Raw genomic sequence first — 26,249 nt, forward strand, 5'->3', positions numbered from 1 at the left:
CAAAACTATGGTGTTCTATAAAGGACACTTTTCTGCTTTCTCGTGCCTGTGGAGAGGTCCCTCGTACGTGTGAGCAACCCCTCGTACGTGTGGGCAACCCCGCGTACGTGTGAGCAACCCCTCGTACGTGTGAGCAAACCCTCGTGTGAGCAAACCCTCGTATGTGTGAGCAAACCCTCGTGTGAGCAAACCCTCGTATGTGTGAGCAACCCCTCGTACGTGTGAGCAACCCCTCGTACGTGTGAGCAAACCCTCGTGTGAGCAAACCCTCGTATGTGTGAGCAAACCCTCGTACGTGTGAGCAACCCCTCGTACGTGTGAGCAAACCCTCGTGTGAGCAAACCCTCGTACGTCTTCAACGTATTCAAAACTATGCTGCTCGTGTTATTACCTTAACTAAAAAGTCCTGCCATATAACGCCGATTTTAAATGAATTACACTGGTTACCAGTTAAGCAGTAGAATTAAGTATAAACTTTCAGATCATACAATCCTCCTCGAAAACTCAGGTCTTATAATTCTAGCCTCCTTATTGAGCCCATTTCCAAACATTCATGGGGAGACCGATCTTTTTCACATGCTGCCCCTCGTCTATGGAACAAACTGCCTGCACTAGTAAAATCATCCGTTTCTTTGACCCAATTTAAAAAACAACTGAAAACACATCTCTTCAAACAGGCATTTGATTCAATGGTTTAATTATTGTTATTTTTGTTACCTTTTAGGATGTTTTTTCTTAAATATTGCATTTGTATTATTGTATTCTATACCACATGTTCTAGATTTCTCTCAACTTAGGTTTACATTTTAATTTGTGTTGTTGTTATTGTATAATAATTAATGCTATTGTTTGTATTTTAGCGCCATGAGCACTTCTGTGGATTTGTGCGCTTTATAAATTTTCATTATTACGTGTGAGCAATTAAACCCTCGTACGTGTGAGCAAATCCTCGTACGTGTGAGCAAACCCTCGTGTGAGTGAGCAAACCCTCGTGCCTGTGAGCAAATTTATAGGCGGCCAAAAGGGCAAAAAACTTATAATTTTACAAACTAAAGGAAAAACAAAAATCAAAGAAAAGAATTCTTCAAACTAAAGTAACAAACGTAACACCATCAAATAAAATTGTTTTTAAATTATAAACAATTCCAAATCAAAGTATAAACGCAACATGAATCACACAGACTGTAATTAACTCTCAATCAAACTATAGGCCTACTGACACAAAAAACCCGCAATCAATCAAATACAAATAAAACCAAATACAAAAATAATTAAAAAAATAAAACAACAATCTAAGACAATTACAGACGAATGACAAACAATAGGGCCTAAATATAAAGTCAAATCTAACAACTATCATTACAAACGGAATCAAACTAACTGCCTATAGAAAATACGTGACGGTTTGCTCACACGTACGAGGGGTTGCTCACACGTACGAGGGGTTGCTTACACGTACGAGGGGTTGCTCACACGTACGAGGGTTTGCTCACACATACGAGGGTTTGCTCTCACGAGGGTTTGCTCACACGTACGAGGGGTTGCTCACACGTACGAGGGGTTGCTCACACGTACGAGGGTTTGCTCACACGAGGGTTTGCTCACACACACGAGGGTTTGCTCTCACGAGGGTTTGCTCACACGTACGAGGGGTTGGTCACACGTACGAGGGTTTGCTCACACGTACGAGGGGTTGCTCACACATACGAGGGTTTGCTCACACGAGGGTTTGCTCACACGTACGAGGGTTTGCTCACACGAGGGTTTGCTCACACGTACGAGGGGTTGCTCACACGTACGAGGGGTTGCTCACACGTACGAGGGGTTGCTCACACGTACGAGGGTTTGCTCACACGTACGAGGGGTTGCTCACACGTACGAGGGGTTGCTCACACGTACGAGGGGTTGCTCACACGTACGAGGGTTTGCTCACACATACGAGGGTTTGCTCACACGAGGGTTTGCTCACACGTACGAGGGGTTGCTCACACGTACGAGGGTTTGCTCACACATACGAGGGTTTGCTCACTCGAGGGTTTGCTCACACGTACGAGGGGTTGCTCACACGTACGAGGGGTTGCTCACACGTACGAGGGTTTGCTCACACATACGAGGGTTTGCTCACACATACGAGGGTTTGCTCACACATATGAGGGTTTGCTCACACATACGAGGGTTTGCTCACACGTACGAGGGGTTGCTCACACGTACGAAGGTTTGCTCACACGAGGGTTTGCTCACACGTACGAGGGGTTGCTCACACGTACGAGGGGTTGCTCACACGTACGAGGGGTTGCTCACACGTACGAGGGACCTCTCCACATGCACGAGAAAACAGAAAAGTGTCCTTTATAGAACACCATACAAAACTCTTCCATTTAGTATTTTTGATGACCCCCCCAACCAAGTGTAAAGAGGACATACAAAGGCCAAAATGCACCATACGCGGCCCAACCAGGGATGCATTATGCAGTTCTTATCTAAGCGTAAAACAAATACAAATCTCTAAAACGCGACCCGTTATTTATTCTTTCCCATCTTTGAATATCAACACAATTATTTTAGTATCAGTTTTAGTATGTAAAGGAAAGCTTTCTACCGTCATTATCTTCAAACTGAGTAAGTTAAATATACACCTGTAGAGATAATGTTTTTTATTTAAAAAAGTACCCAAATCTTGTTTTGCACAAAACATTATGGTTACCGGAATAAGGTTACCAGACAGACTACCATATTACATGTACAATTTGTGACTGTTTCCTGCTCATTTCTGCTTAGCAGAACAATTTTAAGCAACATTCTGTTGCTTAATCAGGTCTATGAGTTTGGGTCCATGTCGAATACAATCGGCGACCGATATGTTCATGATGCAGTTTGTAGCTCAGGTGTAGCTTCTTCATGAAAAGTCAGTCTCAACTCCTTTTTGTGTCAAAGCAGAGTCGACCCGAGTGCCGGCTTTTATTTTAAGTTTTGTTCGTTTTTGCCAGTTTCTGATAATGTTGATATCATTCGTCTTCATTGATTGAAATAAGCAATGGTGATCTTCCATTTGTTTTATTGATTTAAAGGCACTGGACACCTTTGGTAATTGTCAAAGACCAGTATTCTGACATGGTATCCTTACATGATGAAAACAAACGTGAACATTTTGACTCAATAGGTCATCGAATTTTTGCAAGAGAATAATGAAAGAAAAAAATCCCTTGTTGCACAACTTCGTGTGCTTCTTAGATGCAATCATAAAAGGCTTCAGCTGAAGCACTTTGTTATTAATAATGAGTGAGAAGTTCTCACCATGTTTTATATTATAAAACTTTAAAGCTCTCCATTGCTCGTTACCTATAGCACGTTTTCATGTTTATAATTATTTTGAGTATAGTTACCAATAGTGTCCAGTGCCTTTAAACATGGATATAACCATGTAACATCTTGCATTCATAACAAGCGAAGCTTTTCATTTCCACAATTTTGTCTAAAATTGCCAATGTTGTTATACTACTTATTACCATTAAGGAATTCACCACCACCTTTGTGGACGGGACAGCCGCTGCCAAGTATTTCTTGTCCTCTTGTGAGATCAGACGCTGGTATTTGTCCCTCTAATGCTTTGATGAATTCGTCGGGCTTGTAGAAGACCTCCAGCTTGCAGATTTTTAGATTTTCGTTGACGGTAGCCACTAGAAAGCCATGCATCTCCACGAGTTGGCCCTCACCGACGTTTTCCTTGTATGACCCGTCGAACGTTGCCCAGTGGCGCCACGAAAAAGCAACTCTTGGGGGTCCGGAAAAAACATGTAACACCTCCCACGGGAAGCCGTTCGGGAAAGCTCCACGGAAAACGTCATGGGAACTTTCAAACGTGTGGTGGTCCGAGTCGTAGAGCTCCTTGGATGTCACAGATAGGAGAGTGTTGTAATTGCCCATCATGGCCGCCTTCTTCCCCTCGAAGTGTTTACCGTTGACTTCGAATTGGTAGCGATCTGCATCGATGCTGGACCAAGTCTTGTAGTCAGGCAGATGAGACGCTTCCATCTCCCAAGTTTTGACGAGGTTCTCGACAATCATTTCGAGGGAGCCGGGTTTGTGGTTCATAGTCTTGCCTTTGAAGAATGCAAGATCTGCTTTACGATAGTCAGGCTTCTCGTGTCTCCATGGGGCGGGCTGGGCGTCCAAGTTGCCCCTGTCTGGTCGAATGAACTGGTAGGTGTCTATCAATTCCTGTAATTCCAACTCAATTTCTCGGTCAGAGCTCATGGTTGATCTTGACATATTCGATTTCCAGGAGTTATTCTAAGTTCAAAATTGGTTCAAAATGTCCAGCAGTGTATAACGCGGGCAGACTGACTTCACGAAATACGAATTGTGTATTGATTATATGCCTATACATGGCCTACGAATAAAGAAACCATCAACTGTGTTGACGAACTTTGTGATTGAGCAAGGTCATGTATTATCTTTAGTGGGTGTGCTGCGACCTTTTGCAGACAATACTACACTGGTCCTATGGGAAAGTTGACATTTTGGTCAAAATTTCCACATAAAAGGCGCACGCGGCACCACCCGATGTCAAGCACGATTCCATATATCACGCACGAGAAGACCTGCGCTTCTCTCGCTGGTCTTTTTTTTCCGCGCGTGACATCTAGGCCCAATTTCATGGCTCTGCTTTAATCGCCGAATTCTGCGCTTACGATCACGATTCCCGCTACGTGCAAGCGCCGAATTTCTGCGCTAGCTTTGTAAGAATAGAATGCCTATAGTAACGTGGAGTAATTTAATGTAATTTAACCTTGTTTATTCTTTTATTTTATTCTGTATTTATTTTCCTTATTTCTTGCTTTTTCATAATTGTTTTTTTTCCGTTAATGTTTTGTCTTGTGCTATTGTAACTTGTTTGTTGTACCTTGTATTGGTCGAATAAATAATAATAATAATAATAATAATAATAATAATAATAATAATAATAATAATAATAATAATAATAATAATAATAATAATAATAATAATAATAATAATAATAATAATAATGATGATGATGATGATGATGATGATGATGATGATGATGATGATGATGATGATGATGATGATGATGATGATGATGATGATGATGATGATGATGATGATGATGATGATGATGATGATGATGATGATGATGATGATGATGATGATGATGATGATGATGATGATGATGATGATGATGATGATGATGATGATGATGATGATGATGATGATGATGATGATGATGATGATGATGATGATGATGATGATGATGATGATGATGATGATGATGATGATGATGATGATGATGATGATGATGATAATAATAATAATAATAATAATAATAATAATAATAATAATAATAATAATAATAATAATAATAATAATAATAATAATAATAATAATAATAATAATAATAATAATAATAATAATAATAATAATAATAATAATAATAATAATAATAATAATAATAATAATAATAATAGTACGCACGCGCAGAAGCCCACATTCGCCGCTAACCCGTGAAATACGCTTGCCGTAAGCACAGAATTCTCTGCTTCCGTAAGTACCGATTCTGTGCTTACGGTAAGCAGTGCCATGAAATTGGGCCCGGGTGGTGCCGCCGCCACATGGGCCTAAACACGATCACCACTTTACTTTATGCGATGAAACCAGTAGAGCTATGAAACCTATAAGAAATATTAGCGCTGACGGACGCTAAGCCAGGTGACTTGAAGTTGAGCTTTTTCATTTCTTTGTAAGACTAGTTCCTTGTCTTGCGTCAAGAATGTCATCAACTAGAACATATTTTAATCATACCAGTATAATGTATACTGAATTGTGAACACAACTGAGGACAAGTAATAACAAGGTAAAGTTTAATTGATTTAGGGGGGTTGATCAAAATGGACAAATAAAAAAGTCACAAAAGTCTTTTAGTTAAAGTTGCACGCCGAACACTCGATTTCAATCAGAAAATGCTCGCATCTGCATTGAGTTCTTTAGTAGTGAAAAGGGTCGTATGTAATGGATACGTTTGAACGCAAGGTGGCAGATAGGGGCAGGCGTACCAGGTAAATTGTTCACTGTTTACGTTGTTCTAAGCATGCTCGCGGATAACACAGAACAATGAATTTAAGCTACCTGGTAAGCTGCCACCTAGTGTTCGAAAAGTCTACTATTGCCAAGGCTAATAAAACTACAAGACGTTGCATGCAGGCTGTACGTAGGCATCATACCGATCAGGTACCCAGACGTAGTGTACGGGGCCAGACAACACATTTTCTCTTCAAATATAGACCTTTCTTTTGTTGATAAACAAACCGCCTTGGTTGGCATGGCCGGTCGAATGTTAGTAAAACACTAAATCGTGAAAACAGATTTTTAAACAAAAATCAACATTTTCTGCACACTTTCAATTAGGTAAACTACCTATAATAATTTGTTGTTTTGTTTTAAACAAAATCAACAAATTTGGTAACATTATTACCAAAAATAGCGATATTTTCTTGATTTGCACCTATGGCTTTCCATAGTTTTCTAATCTGGGTTGGCAAAAACTCGGGCTGTGACGTTGCAAAAGGAAGGTCTATTGCGCCTCGATTGACGTCACGAACAGCCCCCTTGTTAATAAAATGGAAACTAGTTTTTTAGAACCTCAGTTAATGTTTATTCTTATTCTACTCATCAAAACACATATTTTAGTGTCAAAAGGCCTAGCAGTTTAAGACCCCTTCCTTGTTACTTTTTTTTTTTCCCACGGAGGAATTTTTTTATTCACACACTTAAGACCACTCTTAACAGGAAAGAAATAAACAAAATACAAAATACGATGTTAACCTTGAACCAATAGTTTGAAAGAGTCCCATTTTGGTGAAAATTAACAGTGGAATCATTGGTGATGGAGTTGTATTTATCCAAAGTATAATGAAGCTTTAAATCCAGTTTTAACAGTGCAAGGGAGGGTCTATTCTCACTCATTTTCATGTTATAGATATGGAAACGACACGAAAGAAGGATCAGATTAAGAGCACTCCAAGATTTGTTTTGTAATACCAAAAAGGATAGCCTCATTGTCTAAGCGAATGTTAATATTAAGAGTACTCCTTATCCAATCCCCAAATTGGGTCCAAAACATAGGTGAATACTTGCATCTACAAAATAAATGAACCAGCGTCTCACTCTCTAATTTTATTGACAGAATGTACAAAGACCGTTATCCCTTTTACCGATTTTGGCTAAGAATGAGTTGAAGTATTATGTGGACTAATCTGTATTACAACCGCCGTAGGCTGGTGTCGTTAGTAGCACAACATGGAATGTTACAAAGGACCATCCACTTAGGTTTGGTAAGCTGAATACTCAATTTTGTTTCCCACTTAGCGATGAATTTATAGGCTACTTTTTTAGCAGATGTAAGACAGTTATAAATACGGTTAGAGCCTTTTTGATCTTGCAGGAGAACCCTAAAATTGAATGGAATGAAAGGGAAGCAAATACTCGCCCCATCCTTGCCCATCATCGCTGTACCAAAGGATTGTTTTATGGCCTTAATTATCCCACCGTATTCAAGGAAGTTTGTCTTAACACCAAACTTAGCCATAAAGTCAACCATAGTCAGAAAAGAACCCCTTTCATCTGGAAGATCACACACATATGAGACACGTTTATTTATCCAATGTTTATAATGAACACAGTTGTAATTAACTCTAATTCTATGGTTGTACCATAAAACGCTGGTTAAGGAGTCAATCTGATTAATCGGCTGGTGGCATTGTACATAAGATCCCCAGGCAGTAAGAACATGATCTAACCAAAAACGGCTGAGGTGAACAGCCCTCTGTAAAATTCGAGCAATACTCGGGTGGCCGCCTTCCAGAAAAAGTATATTTTGGAAATTAAATACTGTATAGAACAGGGAAGTCTAATAAACCAGAGGCATATGCTTTTTTAGCAACCTGCGAATCCACGTACACTTGAGGGCACTAAAATAAGAACGAGTATCCACCATTTTAACCCCACCTTGGCTATAATCTTGAATCATTTGATTCCTAGTAACTCTGTCAACCCCTTTCCAAATAAACTTATACAACATAGAATCAAGGTTCTTAATAAAAAACTTAGAGGGATCAGGGAGAGTAAGGATTAAAAATGTGAGCTTGGACAAAAGAAGAGATTTCACAACAGTAACTCTACCCAACACTGCAAGGTTGCGCTTAGACCATTGCCAAGTTAAGTTGCTGATGGAATTTAAAACCTGGTTATAGTTGTTATCAATCATATTGTCCAAGTTGGTAGAAACATCAATACCTAGAGCTCTAAAACTTTCTTGGGGAAGGACCCAGTGAACATCAATATCAGGACAAACACCTTTTTGACGGCCCTTATTACCACCAATCCAAACTCAAAATAAACCATGTCTAGAATAAACATAAACACGGTGTCGTCTGCATATTGAGAAAGCCTTTGTTCGGAGCCATCAACTGTAACACCTTTCAAAGTATTGTCCCTGCGCACCATTTTGCCTAGAATTTCGGCACACAAAAGGAACAAATAATCTAACCTAGTTCCTTTTGTCTGCCTAGAATTTCGGCACACAAAAGGAACAAATAAGGGCTTAAAGTCACCTGGAAATAGAATTTGTTTTTCTTTCAAACATAAGAGTATATGCTTACGATCAATAAAACAATACAATTTTTTTAGTAATTGTTTGTCACGATTTATATGTTTAAAAAATATATAAAGTTGTTTGGGAGGCTGACTCCGCCTACCCCTTTTGTGACGTCAATCAAGACAGACTTTGCCTGCAATGCGTATAGTAAACACACGTGCAAAGTACATGTACGTCCAAGTCGTGAGTTGGTACATTTCAAAAAGTGTTTTTCTGCATTCAGCAGCAATACACCTGGTCGGTATTGCCGGAAAAAACAAAACAATTTTTTTTTTTGAAACGTACAAACTCACGACTTGGTCCGTACATGCATGTACTTTGCAATTGTGTTTACTCTACGCATTACAGTCAAGTCAAAGTCTGCCTCGATTGACGTCACGAACAGCGCCCTCTCGGGTCGGGGCCTACTCTTAAATTTGTAAATAACATAAGAACTGATTTTTTAAAACCTTAGTTAACTGTTTATTCACATTCCACTCATCAAAACACATATATTAGTGACAAACGCTTTATTTTGAAAAAATACCACTTCCAGGTGACTTTAAACCGTCACCTTGCCGGCATCCCCGCTCAATTTGAAAAGATTCTGACAAGAAACCATTTATCAATACAGAGGCTTTTGCACCATTGTACAGCACTTGGAACCACTTTTGTATTGAAGGGCCAAAATTAAACAGCTCAAGAATCTGAAGAATAAATGTTACTGTAAGTAAAACGATCATATTGTGTGTAGGCCTATCGTTTAGCTTGCATAGGTTGGATACCATTTATTCACTCTGGTTTATAGCCTTGCTCAAGGCAGTCGCAGTATTCGCTCCGAAAAGACGCAGCTGTAAACCCACCCGCCGTATACTCTGTGCATGGTGTGTGCGATCACTCCGAATGACCAACCCGTATACACACTGTCACATCGCACGAATACTGTTCACACAAGTCATCGCACTCGTACACCACTAACCGCATGCGGAGGCCGTCAGGCCGACAGCCTTGTCGGATCTGTATCTTCCCGTTTTAATGTGTTGTATTGAAAAAATTCCAATAGTGGACGAAATTGGGGGGGGGGGGGGCTCGAGGATATGCTAGTTTGCAGCTCATGAATATGTATATCGTTCGTCAGACCTATCAGACAACACAGGATGTGAGGCAAATGAATTATTCATTTTGACGTCCAATCACGCACTTCCCTTATCACGACCTTTGGACCCTATCATGCGTCCGTGGTGGTGGTGTGTGAGGTAAACATGTCTCGTCTTTCGCGAGCATTATGGTAATGAGCTGACCGTGTGAACTCTTCGCTTATTATAGTAATGAGGTCAGTGGCTTCAACACAGATCCTACAAGGCTGTCGGCCTGACGGCCTCCGCATGCGGATAGTGTACGGGGGCATCGTGTCGTGCGATGTTACGCACAGTGAATACGGGTGGGTTTTACGCACAGTGAATACGGGTGGGTTTTTATACAGCGGCGGTCTTTTTTCGGAGTGAATAATTCGACTGCCTTGAGCAAGGCTATCTGGATTATTGGTAATATTACAAAACGCGACCACCTTTTGAAAATAAACTCATAAATATAATACCTCAGAGAGTTTCGCTATTCCTATTGGCAGAGACGCGTCACGTGGTGGTGTTTATACGGTTGATAATGACCAGCTGGAGCTGTTTATAACCGGTTGTTTGCGAATACGTTTAGATGCATACTACTACGCGCACGAATGCATGCATATCTGGAAACTGTCTCATAGTCATAAAAATAAATGCAACACACGTACAGAGCTCAAGGACGTCGGAAAACGGACAAGTTTAACAGAGTTTCACACTTTATTACGCATTTTAACCAAAAAGGTATTTATGAATGGGAATAAAAGAGCAGTGACTCTTTCCTCAACTGCAGTTAAAACGTTTGCAGGGTCGTGGCCATGCGATAAAGGGTAAGGATAAAGGCTTTATCGCACGGACCCTGCCGGTTTTAAACCGCAGTTTGAGAACTCGTCGCTACCCTTTTATTCTCTTGTTTTCACACTTAAGTTTTATTGTATCATCTACAATGTCACATTTATATAGGATTAAAACAATCGAAGAGTTAAAAAACACCACAGGTTTATACTTTTAAGAAAAACCGTTTGATAGAGCTGTTTAAAAACCAAACTTAGTACAGTTTGAAGGATTTTTCAAATTATTATTCAGGCGAGTACACTTTTCTAAATAAACTTGACATATGCTTTTTCTAATTAAAAGTAAAATATACATGTACTAGCAGTTTGAGATGCTGAGATTGGGGGGGGGGGGGGGGTTGTCCGCTCACGGTACAATCCAACCATACAATCTAAATTTACAACAAAGTCCACTTCGTAAAGGCATTAAAAAGAAATCACATGTAACTTGCAAGGGTAGAAAATGTCCTTTGCCACAATAAAAATTATATACAACATTTAAAAAAAAAAATTAAAAAAAAATATATATATATACAGTTTTCAAAATTCTTCATCGCTAAAAACCCCAAAATAGTCTAGCTTTCAAGTCTAGGATCGCGTTATTGTTGTTGTCTGCAACAGCAACTTGAACCATGTGTGACTGAAGGGACAATGATAACCAGGCGATCACAGACTTGGATCAAAGTCTAAGGCAATTGGTGTTGTGTTTTTTGTCAGAGAATTGTAGATCAAAATTGTAGAATTTAATTTTAATTTTGGATTTATTTAATTTTCTTTGTTTTGGGGTGGGGGGGGGGTCTTCAATGGATTTATTTTTCTCGACCACGAGTTTTCAGACGATTGTTTACCAATCAAATATTTAGTGAGCTTGAACAGCGAGACAGGAAATATTAAATTTCGAGATGGGGTTGTCTATATTTATGTGGTATTTGTTTTAATAATAATACTAAAAAAACAGCATTATAAAGCGCACAGTGTATTATGAAGAAAAAAACCCGCCATTCAATAGCGTAGGTTCGCAATGTCAACGGTGCAGTTAAAAAGTCAGGTTTTTACTTTCTTAAAAGGCCTCGAGGTTTCGCCGCATGCATCTAGACAGTTTTCGTTTTAACTGTCTAATGGGAGACTTCGAGACGCTAGGTGGCAGCAGACTTACCAGGTAAATTTCCATTGTTTACGTAGTTCTGAGCGTGCGCACATGACCGAGAACAATGGATTTTATCTGGTAAGTCTGCTGCCACCAAGCGTCCCATTGCTTTTGTTATTTCTTTATCTTTTCCGCTTCAAACACGGGGCTATATACATGTATCTTCTTTTACGTTTGCACTCATTAAGAAACAAGAATTTGTTGAGACTTTAATGTTTGACTTCATCAACCGTCATGGGTGGGGCAGAGCCGTAGGGCTGCTGCATGGGCTGCCCGGGTGCTGTGAAGGCAGGCTGTCCATAAGCTGGTGCAGGCTGGCCGTACGCTGGTGCAGGCTGGCCGTATGCTGGTGCAGGCTGGCCGTATGCTGGTGCAGGCTGGCCGTATGCTGGTGGGGGCTGCTGCTGCCCGTACACAGTTTGCATCTGCACGTGTCCGTACTGCTGTTGTTGTTGAACCACCATGTGTTGTTGCTGTGGCTGACCGGACACTACGACAACTCCTGGTGGAGCCTGGTGGGTCATCACTGGCTGTCCATGCATGATTACGGTGGTGGTCTGTACAAGGAGTAAAACAATCAAAGCAGTTTATTAACACCATTTATCTAAACAGCCTTTCTGGTATAGAATTAGAAGCGTGGAATCATTTTGAAGAGACATTACTTTGTTGTATAGATGACCTAGTGCCAATCAGAAGAGTACCTCAAAAGAAAATACCAGAATGGATGACCAGCAGCGCTAATGAAGCAGTACGAGACAAACATAAGGCGTGGAACATTACAGCTAGAGAAAGACTGTCCAAAATAGGAGTTCATACGTTGACAAAAGACACGCCGCAACATACACGACAAGTACCGCCAAAAGCGACTTTGAGAGTAAAATTGCTGATGAGGTTAAAACCAGCGTCAAGTCCTTCTGGAAATATGTTAAGAGTATTACTCGAACAGGAATTCCTGACCTACAGATAGAAGACGGTACCTGGGTGAGGAACGAGCAGATACCCTCAACTCCTTCTTTGGAAGCATTTTTTACTGATGAGGACTTGGTGAATACTCCAGACATCGATCCGTACAATGTAGACTCATCCTTAAACGACGTTGAGTTTGAAGAGGAAGAAATTGTGGCAATTTTATCCAAATTGGACATTATACAAATCACCCGGCCCTGACGGTCTGCACTCAAGAAACGTGTCACCAGTAAGCCCCCAGGTTGGAAAACCTCTTCAAATTATATTTTCCCCGACTGTTCAAGGAAGGCAGCGTTCAGCTACATGGAAAGAGGCAACTGTGGTCCCCATCTATAAAAAGGGAAAAAGGCCTACCAGGGAACTACCGGCGCCGGCGTGACTAACATCAATAATCTGTAAAATAATGGAGAAGATTATTCGAAGCAAAATGATTTACCACATAGAACTCAATCAGCTACTCACTGATGACCAGTACGGCTTTCGCAGTGGCAGATCTTGTTCAACCCAATTGACTGTTGTTCTCGAGCAGTGGACCAAGATTCTTGATGAGGGCCATATGGGATAGATTGCCTGTACTTATATTTCTGTAAGGCATTTAACAGTGTGCCACACCAGCGTCTTCTTACTAAGATGAGAGCAAACGGCATCGAAGGACGTCTTATCAACTGGATTGGGGAGTACTTGACGGGCCGCAGACAACGAGTGGTAGTAAATGGGAAGACTTCAGAAAGCTGCGAAGTAACAAGAGGCAAACCGCGAGGAAGTGTCCTAGGTCCAGTCTTGTTCAATATCTACATTAACGACTTACCATCTATTGCCCAGAAATCTACAGCGAAGCTATTTGCCGACGACACAAAACTGTACAGATTTGTAGATAATGAAGATGATGCTAAGCTATGTCAACAGGACTTAAACGACATCGTACAATGGTCAAGTAAGTGGCAGCTACCATTAAACAAATTTTTGTCCGAAGAATTAAAATAAAATAAATAAAATAACAAAGGAAAAAAGTGGTACACTATGGAAAGAGCAAAGAAGTTCACCTACACCATGGAAGGCCCTGATGGAAGAACAGACGTGGCAATGGACGAAGGAATGGGAGAAAAGGATCTGGGAGTATTATTTGACTCGAACCTGTCTTTCTGCGCCCATGTAGCCGATGTCTCCAAAAGAGCCAATATGAAGCTGGTAATCATCAAACGTTCTTTTTCCTCCCTCGGGTCCAGCGGCATGCTACAACTATACAATATCATAGTACGCCCAACACTAGAATAATGCAGTCTGGAGACCAACATACCTAAAGGATCAAGACTTACTGGAAAAGGTGCAGCAACGAGCTATACACGTCTCATCTCTAATGTGAAAAATCTAGACTACGAAGACAGACTTAAGACACTTAAACTACCATCACTAGAGTACCGCAGACAAAGGGCTGATCTCCTTCAAATATTCAAAATCATGTATGGATTTGAGGCTGTAGAGAAGCATTACCCGCTTGAAATCATCAAAGAATTCAGAACTAAGGGACACAGGCTCAAAATAAGGAAGCCCCACTGCAGATCTAAGACGAGGCAGATGTCATTTTCAGTGTGAAGTATTAATAATTGGAACGACCTTCCAGACAAGCCATTAATGCCTCATCAATGAAAAAATTCAAGTCTGAACTCGAAAATGCTTTGAAGCGCCACCCGTTGAAATACCGCCCTTATCAACGTGGACCCAAATGCAGTAAAGAGGGACACTAAAGCCGTAGCCTCAACACCAAAGTAAACCTAAGTAAGTAATGGTATAATATCAACACTGTTTTAAAGGCAGTGGACACTATTGGTAATAACTCAAAACAATTATTCGGGGAGCTGTTGAAAGTATAAGACATTTAATTATGAGAAACGGTTCCCTCTGGGTAATGTCAAATGTAATTTTCAACGAAATTGATTTCGAGACCTCAGATTATAGATTTTGAGGTCTCGAAATCAAGCATCTGAAAGCACACAACTTCGTGTGACAAGGGTGTTTTTTATTTCATTCATATCTCGCAACTTTGACGACCAATCGAGCTAAAATTTTCACAGGTTTGTTATTTTGTGCATATGTTGAGATACACCAAGTGAGAAGACTGGATTTTGACAATATTACCGTAAGTGTCCAGTGGGTTTTAATGTACTGGACATTGTTTGGTAACATTGTCAAAGACTAGTATTTTCACTTGGTGTATCCCAACATTTGCATCAAGTAACAAATCTGTAAAAATTTGGACTAAATTGGTCACTCGACCGGGATTCGAACCGAACACTCTGCTGCTGAAAACACCAGAACTTGAATCCGGTTCCTAATCGCCCGACCACGACATGGGACCAACGGCATTACGTCACATACGAATTATGCAGCAGTAATGGTTAAGTGTCCTAACCCTCATCACTCAGCCGACGAGAAACACCAGAGCTTGGGTCCAGTGAACTGGACATTCTCGGCAACGACAATCAACAATTTTTTTCTGCCTATGGTAGGTAAAAGGAATAAAATAATGGTTAAAGTTCTCACCGTGTTAGTAGCGGGAAAATCTCCAACTCGCCCACGCCCAGCGCTCAGTTCCGAATACTGTGATATCGCACACAGCAAACAACAGATCTATGGAAGCGAACACGTGAAATACATTCATGTTAGTTAACAATAACAAATATTGTTTAAACTTCTTGGACACTAGGTGGCAGCAGACTTTCTATGTAATTACATCGTTATCGGTAATGTGCGCATGCTCAAAACTACGCTAACAAGGGAAATTTAACTGGTAAGTCTGCTTGTAGCTAGTGTTTCAAAGTCTCCACTTAAAAATTAATGGTAAATTACTGGATGTATCTCAACTATTCCCAGAAATAAAGTTCTGCCTCAAAGAATTATTTATTCTTTGAAAACGAATGTCTAAGCGGTTCACATTATCAAAGACACTGGACACTATTGGTAGTTGTCAAAGACATACCTGTCAAAAACTATTAACTAGTCACAAGGGCAGAAGTTATAATTTGGTGACGCCTTGGCTTGTGCACCGTTACCTATTGACAGGCTAACACTTTTAAGACCCTTTTAATGAAAAATGCGAGGGACTATATTGTGTATACAGGCGAACAAAGGTAGGTGTACCAACAATAATTAATTCAAAAACAATTGAACTGACTCGTAATATTAAAGCCATGAAATAATTATAATAAATATGCATTCAGTAGTCCACGTAATTGTATTAGTATTTTATGCAATTTTATAATAAAATAACCCCCAAAAGGCCACAACAATACACACATATGATCCCGAAAATTACTTACGTTTAGACCAAGAAAGCCCAAAAAGCACAAAAACGGTAAGATGAGAACGAAAGCGGCAAAGCCCTGCAACAAAACCAAAAGTACACAACAGTTAATTGGTGTGCGTAGTATAGTGGAAGGTGCATGGGGGTTAACTTAGGAGGTGGTGCAGGGGGTTCAAATGACAACGCTAGTTAACTCCATGCAAAAACGCGAATGTGAACGTCAAACAATTGTGATGTTTCTGGGTGACGTCACCACTTTGGGCTTACTGCATGCTCACGTATGACGTCTGCGCGCACGTACGTACCTGACGTGGGAATTGGTAACCTCACGTATGCTTAAAACGGGAGATGTAACGACACAGTTTTCTGACATTCGCGTTCTCACGGAACGTGCCGCTTAACCTCCCTATTATGCTAACTGATGACGCCCTTGTGCACGAATCATAGGCTCGGAATATTACACTCACCAAAATAACTAGCCAGCAGATGTAACATGCTCCTTCAATAATCATCATCACCGCAAGACATATGCAGTAAGGCATAATCAAGCCTGCAACGTCCTGTGACAATACAATTAATACAAAAGAGTTAGTTCTAGTAATAATGACAATAAAAACAATATTAACAACAATAATACTAAAAGCATTTACATGTATATAGCGCCATAACAATTCAAAAGACTATAACTAAACGCTTTACAATAAAATTCACATTAACCAATACTTAAAAGTGCATGAATTTAAAACACAGGGTTAACAAAATAAAGAGTACAATCTCAAAGTCCATAATCTGAACCAACCAGTACACAGGAGATAATCAAAAAGCACTTAAAAAGTAAGTGAAAACAGGCCTACATTAATAATACATGTAATAGTATAAAAAGTAAGGAAATCACTTAACCAACCAACCGACCAATAAAATAATTGCATCAACCAAACCAATCAATTAACCGATCAAATAATCAATTATCAATCAACATTAGTCAATTATAAACGCCATCCAGTACAATAATATCAACCCAGAACCCAGAAGCATTTTAAAAAGGAATTGATGACAGGCCATCATCAAAAAGTCCTGTATGAATAAAGTTATTGAATAAGCAAACAGTCAATATTAAAACCAGCAATAGTGACACTACTCATGCTACTAGCAGAAAGCCCTCCGAACACAAAGGAGTCTCGACTCTAGCCCAGACTACTCCTCTCAGGCATACATTAAGTTGATTCGGAAACTTTAATAAGGGTGGTTGGGTTGGCGTAGTGGTATCTTTCCCCGCCTTCCACCTTAAAAACACATTTTGAAGGGTTTTTTGTTCCGTTTTCTTCATCAACTATGCTTCTAATTGACTTTTGCTTGCACCACAGAACATCTAAAAAGGGAAATTAATCCGGGGCACTTAAGCGGCCCCAAACCAAAGTGCTGGAAAAGTTTCACGCTCTGCGCTCGCATGCTCCATCTTGGACAGATTTGACCCGCTGATATTTTCGTGTGAATCGAAACAATGCAATACTTTTGGCAATAGTAGGCCATCTTTTGACCTGTAGCTGAGGCCGGGCACCTTATTCAAAATGGCGTCATGTGCAAAGGTCTACTGGCGTCAATCTGCACAAGTAACAAATGAACAAAATAGATGCACAAACAAAATGAAGAAATAAGTATCACCCCCAAGATACAGTTGTGCATTACACAAATTCAACAAGTTTTCTTTTGTTTTACCTTTGCTGCGCCGACGATTGCAAGGATTGACGTGACAAATACCAGTCCATAAGCCACAAACTCAATGTAGAACATTGTTATCACAACAGCAGCTGAGGAAAGACAAATATGAATATTCATCACACCCTACGGTATAGAAGTTGAGGAAAGACACATATGAATATTCATTAAACCCTATTAGTAGCGGCTGATTAGGTAAACCCTGCAGTAGCGGCTGAGGCAAGACAATTATATGAATATTCATTAAACCCTACCGTAGCGGCTGAGGCAAGACAAATGAATATTCATTCATAAATACCTCAGACAGTTTTGCTATTCCTATTGGTGGAGAGCGCGTCACGTGGGTGTGTATAAACCTTTGTTTATGACCGGAAAAAGTGTTAATTCATGGGCGTGACACGCGACCTTGCACCTGTTCTTAAAAGACAGTTTCTTCATTCCTATTGGTCGAGAGCAACAACTGAAACATGCAGTTGTGCCACATCACGCGATACGCGCACAGCATTCCCTTATAAGGAGTTGTTTACGCGAGGGCAGCGGAGGGCTTTACCATTTCATAGCTGGAGGGGTGTTGAATTGAAAGAAATCATTCAACAATTAATTTTTTTTGCATTTACCTTTCTTTTTGACCAAAAAGTGATGATGTTTTTGACCAAAAAGTTATTTATGAATGGGAATCAAAGTGTGTTGAATCGGTTTTCAACTAGTGGTTTAAACCCGCCGAGGCCTGGTTCTTTATAATTTACCTCGACTTCGTCACGGTAAAATTATCAAAAACCAGGCCTCGTTTTTGGGATTAAACCACTACATGTAGTTGAAAACCTCCTCACCACTCATTGATTCCCTTATTAAACCGTGCAGTACCCGATGAGGAAAGACAAATATGAATATTAATTTAACCCTACCGTAGCGGCCGAGGCAAGACAAATTAATATTCATTAAACCCTCAGTATATAGCGGCTGAGAAAAAAAAAAACCAAAAATTTATATGAATATTCATTAAACCCTGCAGTAGCACCTGATTGACTAAACCCTATAGTAGCGGCTGAGGAAAGACAAATAAATACTCATCTGAATATTTAAACCCTACAGTAGCGGATAAGGAAAGACAAATAAATACTCATCTGAATATTTAAATCCTACAGTAGCGGCTAAGGAAAGACAGATATATGAATATTCATATGAGTATTTAAATCCTACAGTAGCGGCTAAGGAAAGACAAATATATGAATATTAATTAAACCCTTTCATCGGGCAGCAATAGACTGGACGTCTTACAAATTAAATGTGTCCCTTAGGCATACCCGGAAGAAATTGTTTTCCTTCAAACGACATTGCAATGATTTGGTAAAAGAGCAGGCCAATTTCATTATGGCGTAATTTTGACGGAAAGAGCATATTTTTGACGGAAAGGAAAAAAAATATTGCAATGTCGTTTGGGGAAAACAAAATTCGCTACCTGGAGAGGGAGGATTTTGTAAACAAAAAAATACCCACGACTCTGTGTGCAAAAGTTGCGTGTATACAGGAAACCAGTGTTCTGTGTTAGGCCTACACATTACACTCTGTGGATATTCCCCCTTGGGCAGTGTATAGTATTCGCTCACAAGTCGGGATTTTCGTCATGAATATTGAAGTAATTTAAATCAGTTAAAATTCTTTCCTGGTTATAAATGCTTATTTGTCATGTTTAATTGGTGATGTTTTTTGTGACCATATTGGTGTAAGCCAGAAAGGGCGTTGAACTTACGTGTCCATGGCCAATTCCACACGGTGAACCCCCATCCTGCTAAAGCCAGAAAAATGATGGTGTATATCTGCAAGAAAAGATATGCGAAACAAAAGCTTCCATTAGGTTATTATTACTACATATATGTTTGGTCAAACCATGAGAAGCCTACTCACTGGTCAAACCAGGCCATAGGTGCTCGGTCAAACCAGTCCATGGGTACTCACTGGTTAGACAAGTCCATGTGGGTACTCACTTGTCAAACCAGTCCATGGGTACTCACTGACCAAACCAGCATGGGTACTCATTGGTCAAACTAGTCCATGGGTACTCACTGGTCAAACCAGTCCATGGGTGATCTCTGGTCAAACCAGTTCATGGGTACTCACTATAAACCAAACCAGTCCATGGATGCTCACTATAAACCAAACTAGTCTATGGGTACTCACTGACCAAACCAGCATGGATACTCGTTGGTCAAACCAGTCCATGGGTACTCACTGGTCAAACCAGTCCATGGGTGATCACTGGTCAAACCAGTCGATGGGTACTCACTGACCAAACCAGCATGGATACTCATTGATCAAACCAGTCAATGGGTACTCACTGGTCAAACCAGTCCATGGGTGATTTCTTGTCAAACCAGTCGATGGGTACTCACTATAAACCAAACCAGTCAATGGGTACTCACTGGTCAAACCAGTCCATGGGTGATCTCTTGTCAAACCAGTCCTGGGGTACTCACTGGTCAAACCAGACCAGGGGTACTACTCACTGGTCAAACCAGTCCATGGGTGCTTACTGGTCAAACCACCAGGGGTACTCACTGGTCAAACTAGTCCAGGGGTACTCACTATAAACCAAACCAGTCCATTGGTGCTCACTGGCCGAACCAGTCCAGGGGTACTCACTGGTCAAACCAGTCCAGGGGTACTCATTGGTCAAACCAGTCCATGTGTGCTTACTGGTCAAACCAGTCCAGGGGTACTCACTGGTCAAACCAGTCCAGGGGTACTCACTGGTCAAACCAGTCCATGGGTACTCACTATAAACCAAACCAGTCCACGGGGTGCTCATTTGTCAAACTAGTCCATGGGTCACTGGTCAAACCAGTCCATGAGTAGGCCTACTCACTGGTCAAACCAATCTAATTGTATCTTTATTTCATTGGCAAAACCATTCCAAACCGGCCCTTTGGAATATGTCCATGTTTACTCGTTTTGGGGGTTTTCAAGGGAACCATAAAGGTCTACATTGTGTACTCTCCTTTTTTCTCTTTTTTTTTTTTTTTTTTTTTTGGGGGGGGGATAGTTCGATTGTGTCAGTCATAGATATAACATACAATAAACTAACTGTGGACATTTTCATTTAAAGTGGTGGTAGCGTTTTTGAGATATCGTAAAAAATCAATGCATAACAGGCAAAATAATTCATAATTGAAATACAATCTATTGGGAAACGTTTCCGGAGAGATGACGTTTCTCAAAATTAAATTTTCGGAGATAAAATCTAAAAATATTTTCCATAAACCGCAGTAGGCCTACTTCAAACCAAGTAAGTTCTCATTGTCATTAATATTAGGAGTGTTTACCAACATTTTGTCTTCCATTTTACAGATGAGTAAAAGCAAAAAAAAAAACCTAAATATCTAACGATAGCTACACTACCAATATTTGAAAAAGTAAAAACAAGGGCTAACTATTGTCAGTTGCTTTGTTTTCAAGAGGCAGAGAGATGTTTTGAATTGTTGTAATATCATTAATGGTGATAATGGTTAGAGACACTAGACACTATTGGTAATTGTCGAAGACCAGTCTTCTCACTTGGTGTATCTCAACATATGCATAACACAACAAACCTGTGAATATTTGAGATCAATTGGTCGTCGGAGTTGCGAGATAACTATGGAAGATAAAAACAACCTTGTCGCACAAAATTGTGTGCTTTCAGATGCTTGATTTCGAGACCTCAAATTCTAAACTTGAGGTCTCGAAATAAAATTCGTGGAAAATCACTTCGTTCTCGAAAACTACGTCACTTCAGAGGGAGCCGTTTCTTACAATGATTTATACTATCAATCTCTCCCCATTACTCGTTACCAAGTAAGGTTTGATGCTCATAATTATTTTGAGTAATTACCAATAGTGTCCACTGCTTTTACTTGCGGATACAACAATATCTCTTTTGTGGGAATGTTGGGAGAATTCTCCTGAAGACGAGCAGAGTATACTGTTCGAAACGTCAAGACCACACCGGCTCTTTTCAGAGCAAACACTCCCCCACGAAAGAGATTTACACATCGTTGTACCGGCAAGTTTAGGCTACAATTTATTCATAGTTTTTTATTTATTTTATCCACGCCATGCAACGCTTCAAATAACACTTAAAGGAACACATTGCCTTGGATCGGACGAGTTGGTCTTTTTAAAGTGTTTGAAGCCGTGTGTTATGAAATGCATATAATAAGAAAGATATTTTAAAAGTAGGATATAAAGATCGACAAACGTATCACTCGAAATTGCGTGGTTTTCCTTTTACCTCGTCGACTAACACGGTCGGCCATCTATGTTTAAAATTATTTATGTTGCAATGTTGTCTATAGGTCAAGCCATTTTTTTGCGTGACTTTACTATCCTCTGCGATGAAGGGCAATTTTGGCACGGAAAGGAACACGTTGCCTTGAGTTGGATCGGTCGAGTCGGTCTTTGAAAAGCGTTTGTTATAAATTGCATATGGGTAGAAAAATGTTGTTGTAAGTAAAATACAACGATCCACACAAAAATTCCTCGAAATTGCACGGTTTTCCTTTCACTTCGTCGGCTAACACGGTCGGCCATTAATATGGGAGTCATGGCCGATCGTGTCTCTTCGTAAAGTAAAATGAAAACCACGCAATTTCGAGGCAAATTTGCGTGGATCAGACTATTCTACTTTTATTGCAAAACAAAAGACCAGCTTGACCGATCCAAGGCAACGTGTTCCTTTAATGCTATAGCTGTACACATTTTGATGGACAAGATCGAAAAATCTACGCAGAGTCAAATCATGGTCGAATCAATAGGGTTGCCATAGCCACAATGGCCTGTGTTGTTGTTTACTAAACCTGTAACTAACCAAGCGCTATTGTGCTTGTGAACGAAAGGCTCGAACGCTTTACAACAAGGGGTATCTCATGAATAGTCCTGATCAACAGACTTAACGTTATGCTACTTCCAGGCTATCCTCCACGGTTGAATGAAGGTCTTATAATATGTAGGCTAGGCAAGCACGACATGGTTGAAATGGATTTGTTTATTAAAAGGCATTTGACACATTTGGTTTTCAAAGACTAGTAATTTGATAACACCCCCCTTGTCGCACAAATTTGTGTTCTTAAAAGAACACAAATTTGTCAGTGGACACTATTGGTAATTCCTCAAAATATTGTTTAGCATAAATAAAGCCTTTTTCATTGGTTACGGTTAACGGGGTGCTGGATGGGGACACTAGTTGCTTAGAACACATGACGCCAATGCATAATAAGCACAAATCAGTTTGGTAATTATACTCAAAATAAATATTACAGATAACAAACTTAATTGGTAACGAGCGACGGAGAGTATAAGTAAAATCACTGGGAGAAACGACGCCCTCTAAAGGTAACATATTACCAGCATACGCTCTCCCCACTTGCAACATTTATTTACTCAATGCGGGTGGAGCCGATCAAGCTCTCATTGCCGAACGTTCACATGGTATTTTTTGTTGGGAATGGTTCTACACATCAAAATAATTAGACATTTAGAAAGTTATACATTACAAGAAGAATATGTTTGGAGTAGGAAGAGTATGCCGCCCCATTCTTGGGCATGTTTGATCAGTGTCTGGTACTACCTGTAATTACAGTGGATTGCGTATAACTATAACCATCTTGCGAGATAATAATGAAGAAAAAAACACCATTGTCACACGAAGCTGTGTGCGTTTAGATGGTTGATTTCGAAACCTCAAGTTCTAAATCTGAGGTCACGAAATCAAGTTCATGGAAAATTACTTCTTTCTCGAAAACTATGGCACTTGAGAGGGAGCCGTTTCTCACGATGTTTTATACTATCAACCTCTCCCCACTACTTGTTTCCAAGTGAGATTTTGGCAGTGGACACTGTTGGTAATTACTCAAAATAATTATTAGCATAAAACATTTCTTTGTGACGAGTAATGGTTGATGGTATAAACAAGTTTTTTTTCTTCTTCCATTATTATCTCGCAAGTTCGATGACGGATTGAGCTCAAATTTTCACAGTTTTGTTAAGTGCATATGTTGAGATACACCAACTGTGAAGGCTAGTCTTTGACAATTACCAATAGTGTCCAGTATCTTCAATGGGGGCAGCAAGGCAGTGTCGTTTTTATCAGTATTTTATTTGCAATCTCGATAATCAATATACTAATTTTTCACAAAATACTGGTCTTTAACAGTTTCCGAATAAGTGTCCACTGCCTTTTAATAAAAAATATCTGCAAAGGAATTAGCAAAGATATTCGCGACAACGCAACGCAATAATCTGAAAAGATATTTGCGATATCGCAGTTATTTGCACAGTTTTTTGCAATTTCACATTTGCAAAGATATTTGCGATGTCATTTCAGGGCCACCATAGAACTATGCACAAACTCACAGAGGGCAAAAGAGTGTGGAATTGACTGGCAATAAAGCTCATGGTCATGCTAGGCAGTGTGCTTTCTGTAAACAGGAACGTTGTTAGTGTTGCTACGGCAACGTAATAAATGGCTATTATGAAGCCATAATGTACTGTGCTTTAAGAGACCGTGCGTGTTTGGTATCGTACATGACACTGAAAATTAATGGCAATAACAACTAACCTATTGACACCCTGTTGGGAAAGTACACCAGCTTTGGATATTAAAATGCACTTAGAGAAGTAATTTTGCTCAAGAGTACTACGCCATGGAAAAAGACAAAGTTTCCGTATGGCGCCACCATACTGTCATGTTTCTTATACTGTTATATTTCTATAGTATGGTAATATTGTTTCTTGTATTGTTTGTTGAAATCTTGGCCGAATAAATAATAATAATAATAATAATAATAATATAGAAAGGTTTGCGGTAACACCATGTAATGACTCTCTAATGAGTTGGGGTGGTTCTGAAAAGAACCGTTGGTTTCAACTCGACGTTTCGATCAGTATGCTCTGATCGTCTTCTGGAGAAAGCTGGACTCTGATGCTGCAGAAGACGATCAGAGCATACTGATCGAAACGTCGAGTTGAACCAACGGTTCTTTTCAGAACCACCCCAACTCATTAGAGATAGTCATTACATGGTGTTGCCGCAAACCTTTCTATATCGTATTTCCACCATGCAAAGTTTCAAATCTTACTTAATAATAATAATAACAACCACCTTTTCATTCGATATGAAATAATCTAATTTACCTCAATAAGATCATATCACTTTTTGTAAAAGTGAGTGAAAAAGTGGTGGCACCATACGGAAAATGGGGGCAGGATACGGAAAGTAGGGGCAGGATACGGAAAGTGGTGGCACCATACGGAAAATGGGGGCAGGATTCGGAAAGTGGGGGCAGGATACGGAAAGTGGGGGCAGGATACGGAAAATGTGGGCAGGATACGGAATATTTTTCCTCACGTGAGATTTTACGTTAAATGACCTATGCCTATTTTCAATAATCTACATGGAATTCGTCTACATGCACTCTTATTGAATTATAAGGCACACAGCTCCAAACATGACTTCGTTACCCACAACAGAAAGAATGTACATGTACTACACTTACCAGAGTGTAGATAGCGGACGCTAAAGTCCCACTCCTTGTGTCGTTAAAACAACAACATCTTCTCATGATCGCCATGATGACTGGTAGACTCAACAAACTTCCAGGGGTGAACTTTCACTCTAAGTTTCCACAAATTGTCTCAGAGGAACGCAGGTCTGTTGTGTTTCGGGAATTGAACTTAACACACTCACAGCGAGGATTAGCATAAGACGTCATACACAGAGAGTTCTTTGATGCATGATCAGCAACAGTAGTACAGGCAAGCTTTCTCATAAAGCTTATGAGTCAACTCGGTCCCGAGTCAACTCGGTCCCAAGTCAACTCGGTCCGTATGGTTGACGGGAAGTAATAGTATGTTTTCTTTGAATTGGAAAAAAAAAAACTATTGTCCTTTGACTTTGTACATGAAACGGGATAAGTGTGCACTGATATTCGGGGTATAATATTCGATGCCTTCAATAGCGACCCAGTATTATTTTCTGTATGGCTCCATATTCAACATTCACTTCTGAAAATTACCGATTGTTTTGGCCAATAAATATCAACTAAAAAATGTCATCAAATGTCTTTTTGCTTTCAACCAGAGTATTGTTTTCTGTATTGCTCTCGACAATTCATTAATTGACAAACATTAATAATTGAATCCTCTTTGATAATTTAAAACTAAATAATATAAAAACAGTAGGCCTACGAATGACATAAATATTAAAAAATAAAGGAAATTAATGTTTGGTTAAATTATAAAAACAACTTTCAAGTTAACTTATAAGAATAATAAATAATATCCAAAGTCTACTAGTTAAAAAACTAACACTATTAAGGAAATTAATGTTTGGTCGAAAATAAATAACAAATGTAATATTGTTCAAATAACTTGGGTTGCGGTCCCTCCCCGCCCTCACTCCCGCCCGTGCAAGCTTCCCTGTCTTGGGACCGAGTTGACTTGGAACCGAGCTGACTTGGGACCGAGTTTGCTTTTATGTATTGATCTG

At 39.8% G+C, this 26,249-nt stretch overlaps 2 protein-coding genes across 2 annotated transcripts; both read right to left on the reverse strand.

Annotated features, from left to right (window-relative positions):
- Positions 1-2,245: 2,245 nt before the first annotated feature.
- Positions 2,246-4,576, reverse strand: LOC139954250 (uncharacterized). Its single transcript, XM_071953969.1, has one exon. The coding sequence runs from the start codon at positions 4,267-4,269 to the stop codon at positions 3,496-3,498; it is 774 nt and encodes a 257-aa protein (XP_071810070.1). The 5' UTR covers positions 4,270-4,576; the 3' UTR covers positions 2,246-3,495.
- A 5,886-nt stretch (positions 4,577-10,462) lies between these two features.
- LOC139933971 (uncharacterized) lies at positions 10,463-25,505 on the reverse strand. The gene is made up of 7 exons (XM_071928220.1): positions 25,258-25,505; positions 19,479-19,545; positions 17,729-17,820; positions 16,480-16,572; positions 16,029-16,091; positions 15,253-15,339; positions 10,463-12,302 (listed from the first exon to the last, which is right to left on the reverse strand). Exons 1-7 carry the CDS (start codon positions 25,330-25,332, stop codon positions 11,955-11,957), a joined length of 825 nt encoding a protein of 274 aa, XP_071784321.1. The 5' UTR covers positions 25,333-25,505; the 3' UTR covers positions 10,463-11,954.
- Between the last annotated feature and the right edge of the window lie 744 nt (positions 25,506-26,249).

Source organism: Asterias amurensis, chromosome 2, assembly GCF_032118995.1.
Source record: "Asterias amurensis chromosome 2, ASM3211899v1".
NCBI classification, from domain to species: Eukaryota; Metazoa; Echinodermata; class Asteroidea; order Forcipulatida; family Asteriidae; genus Asterias; species Asterias amurensis.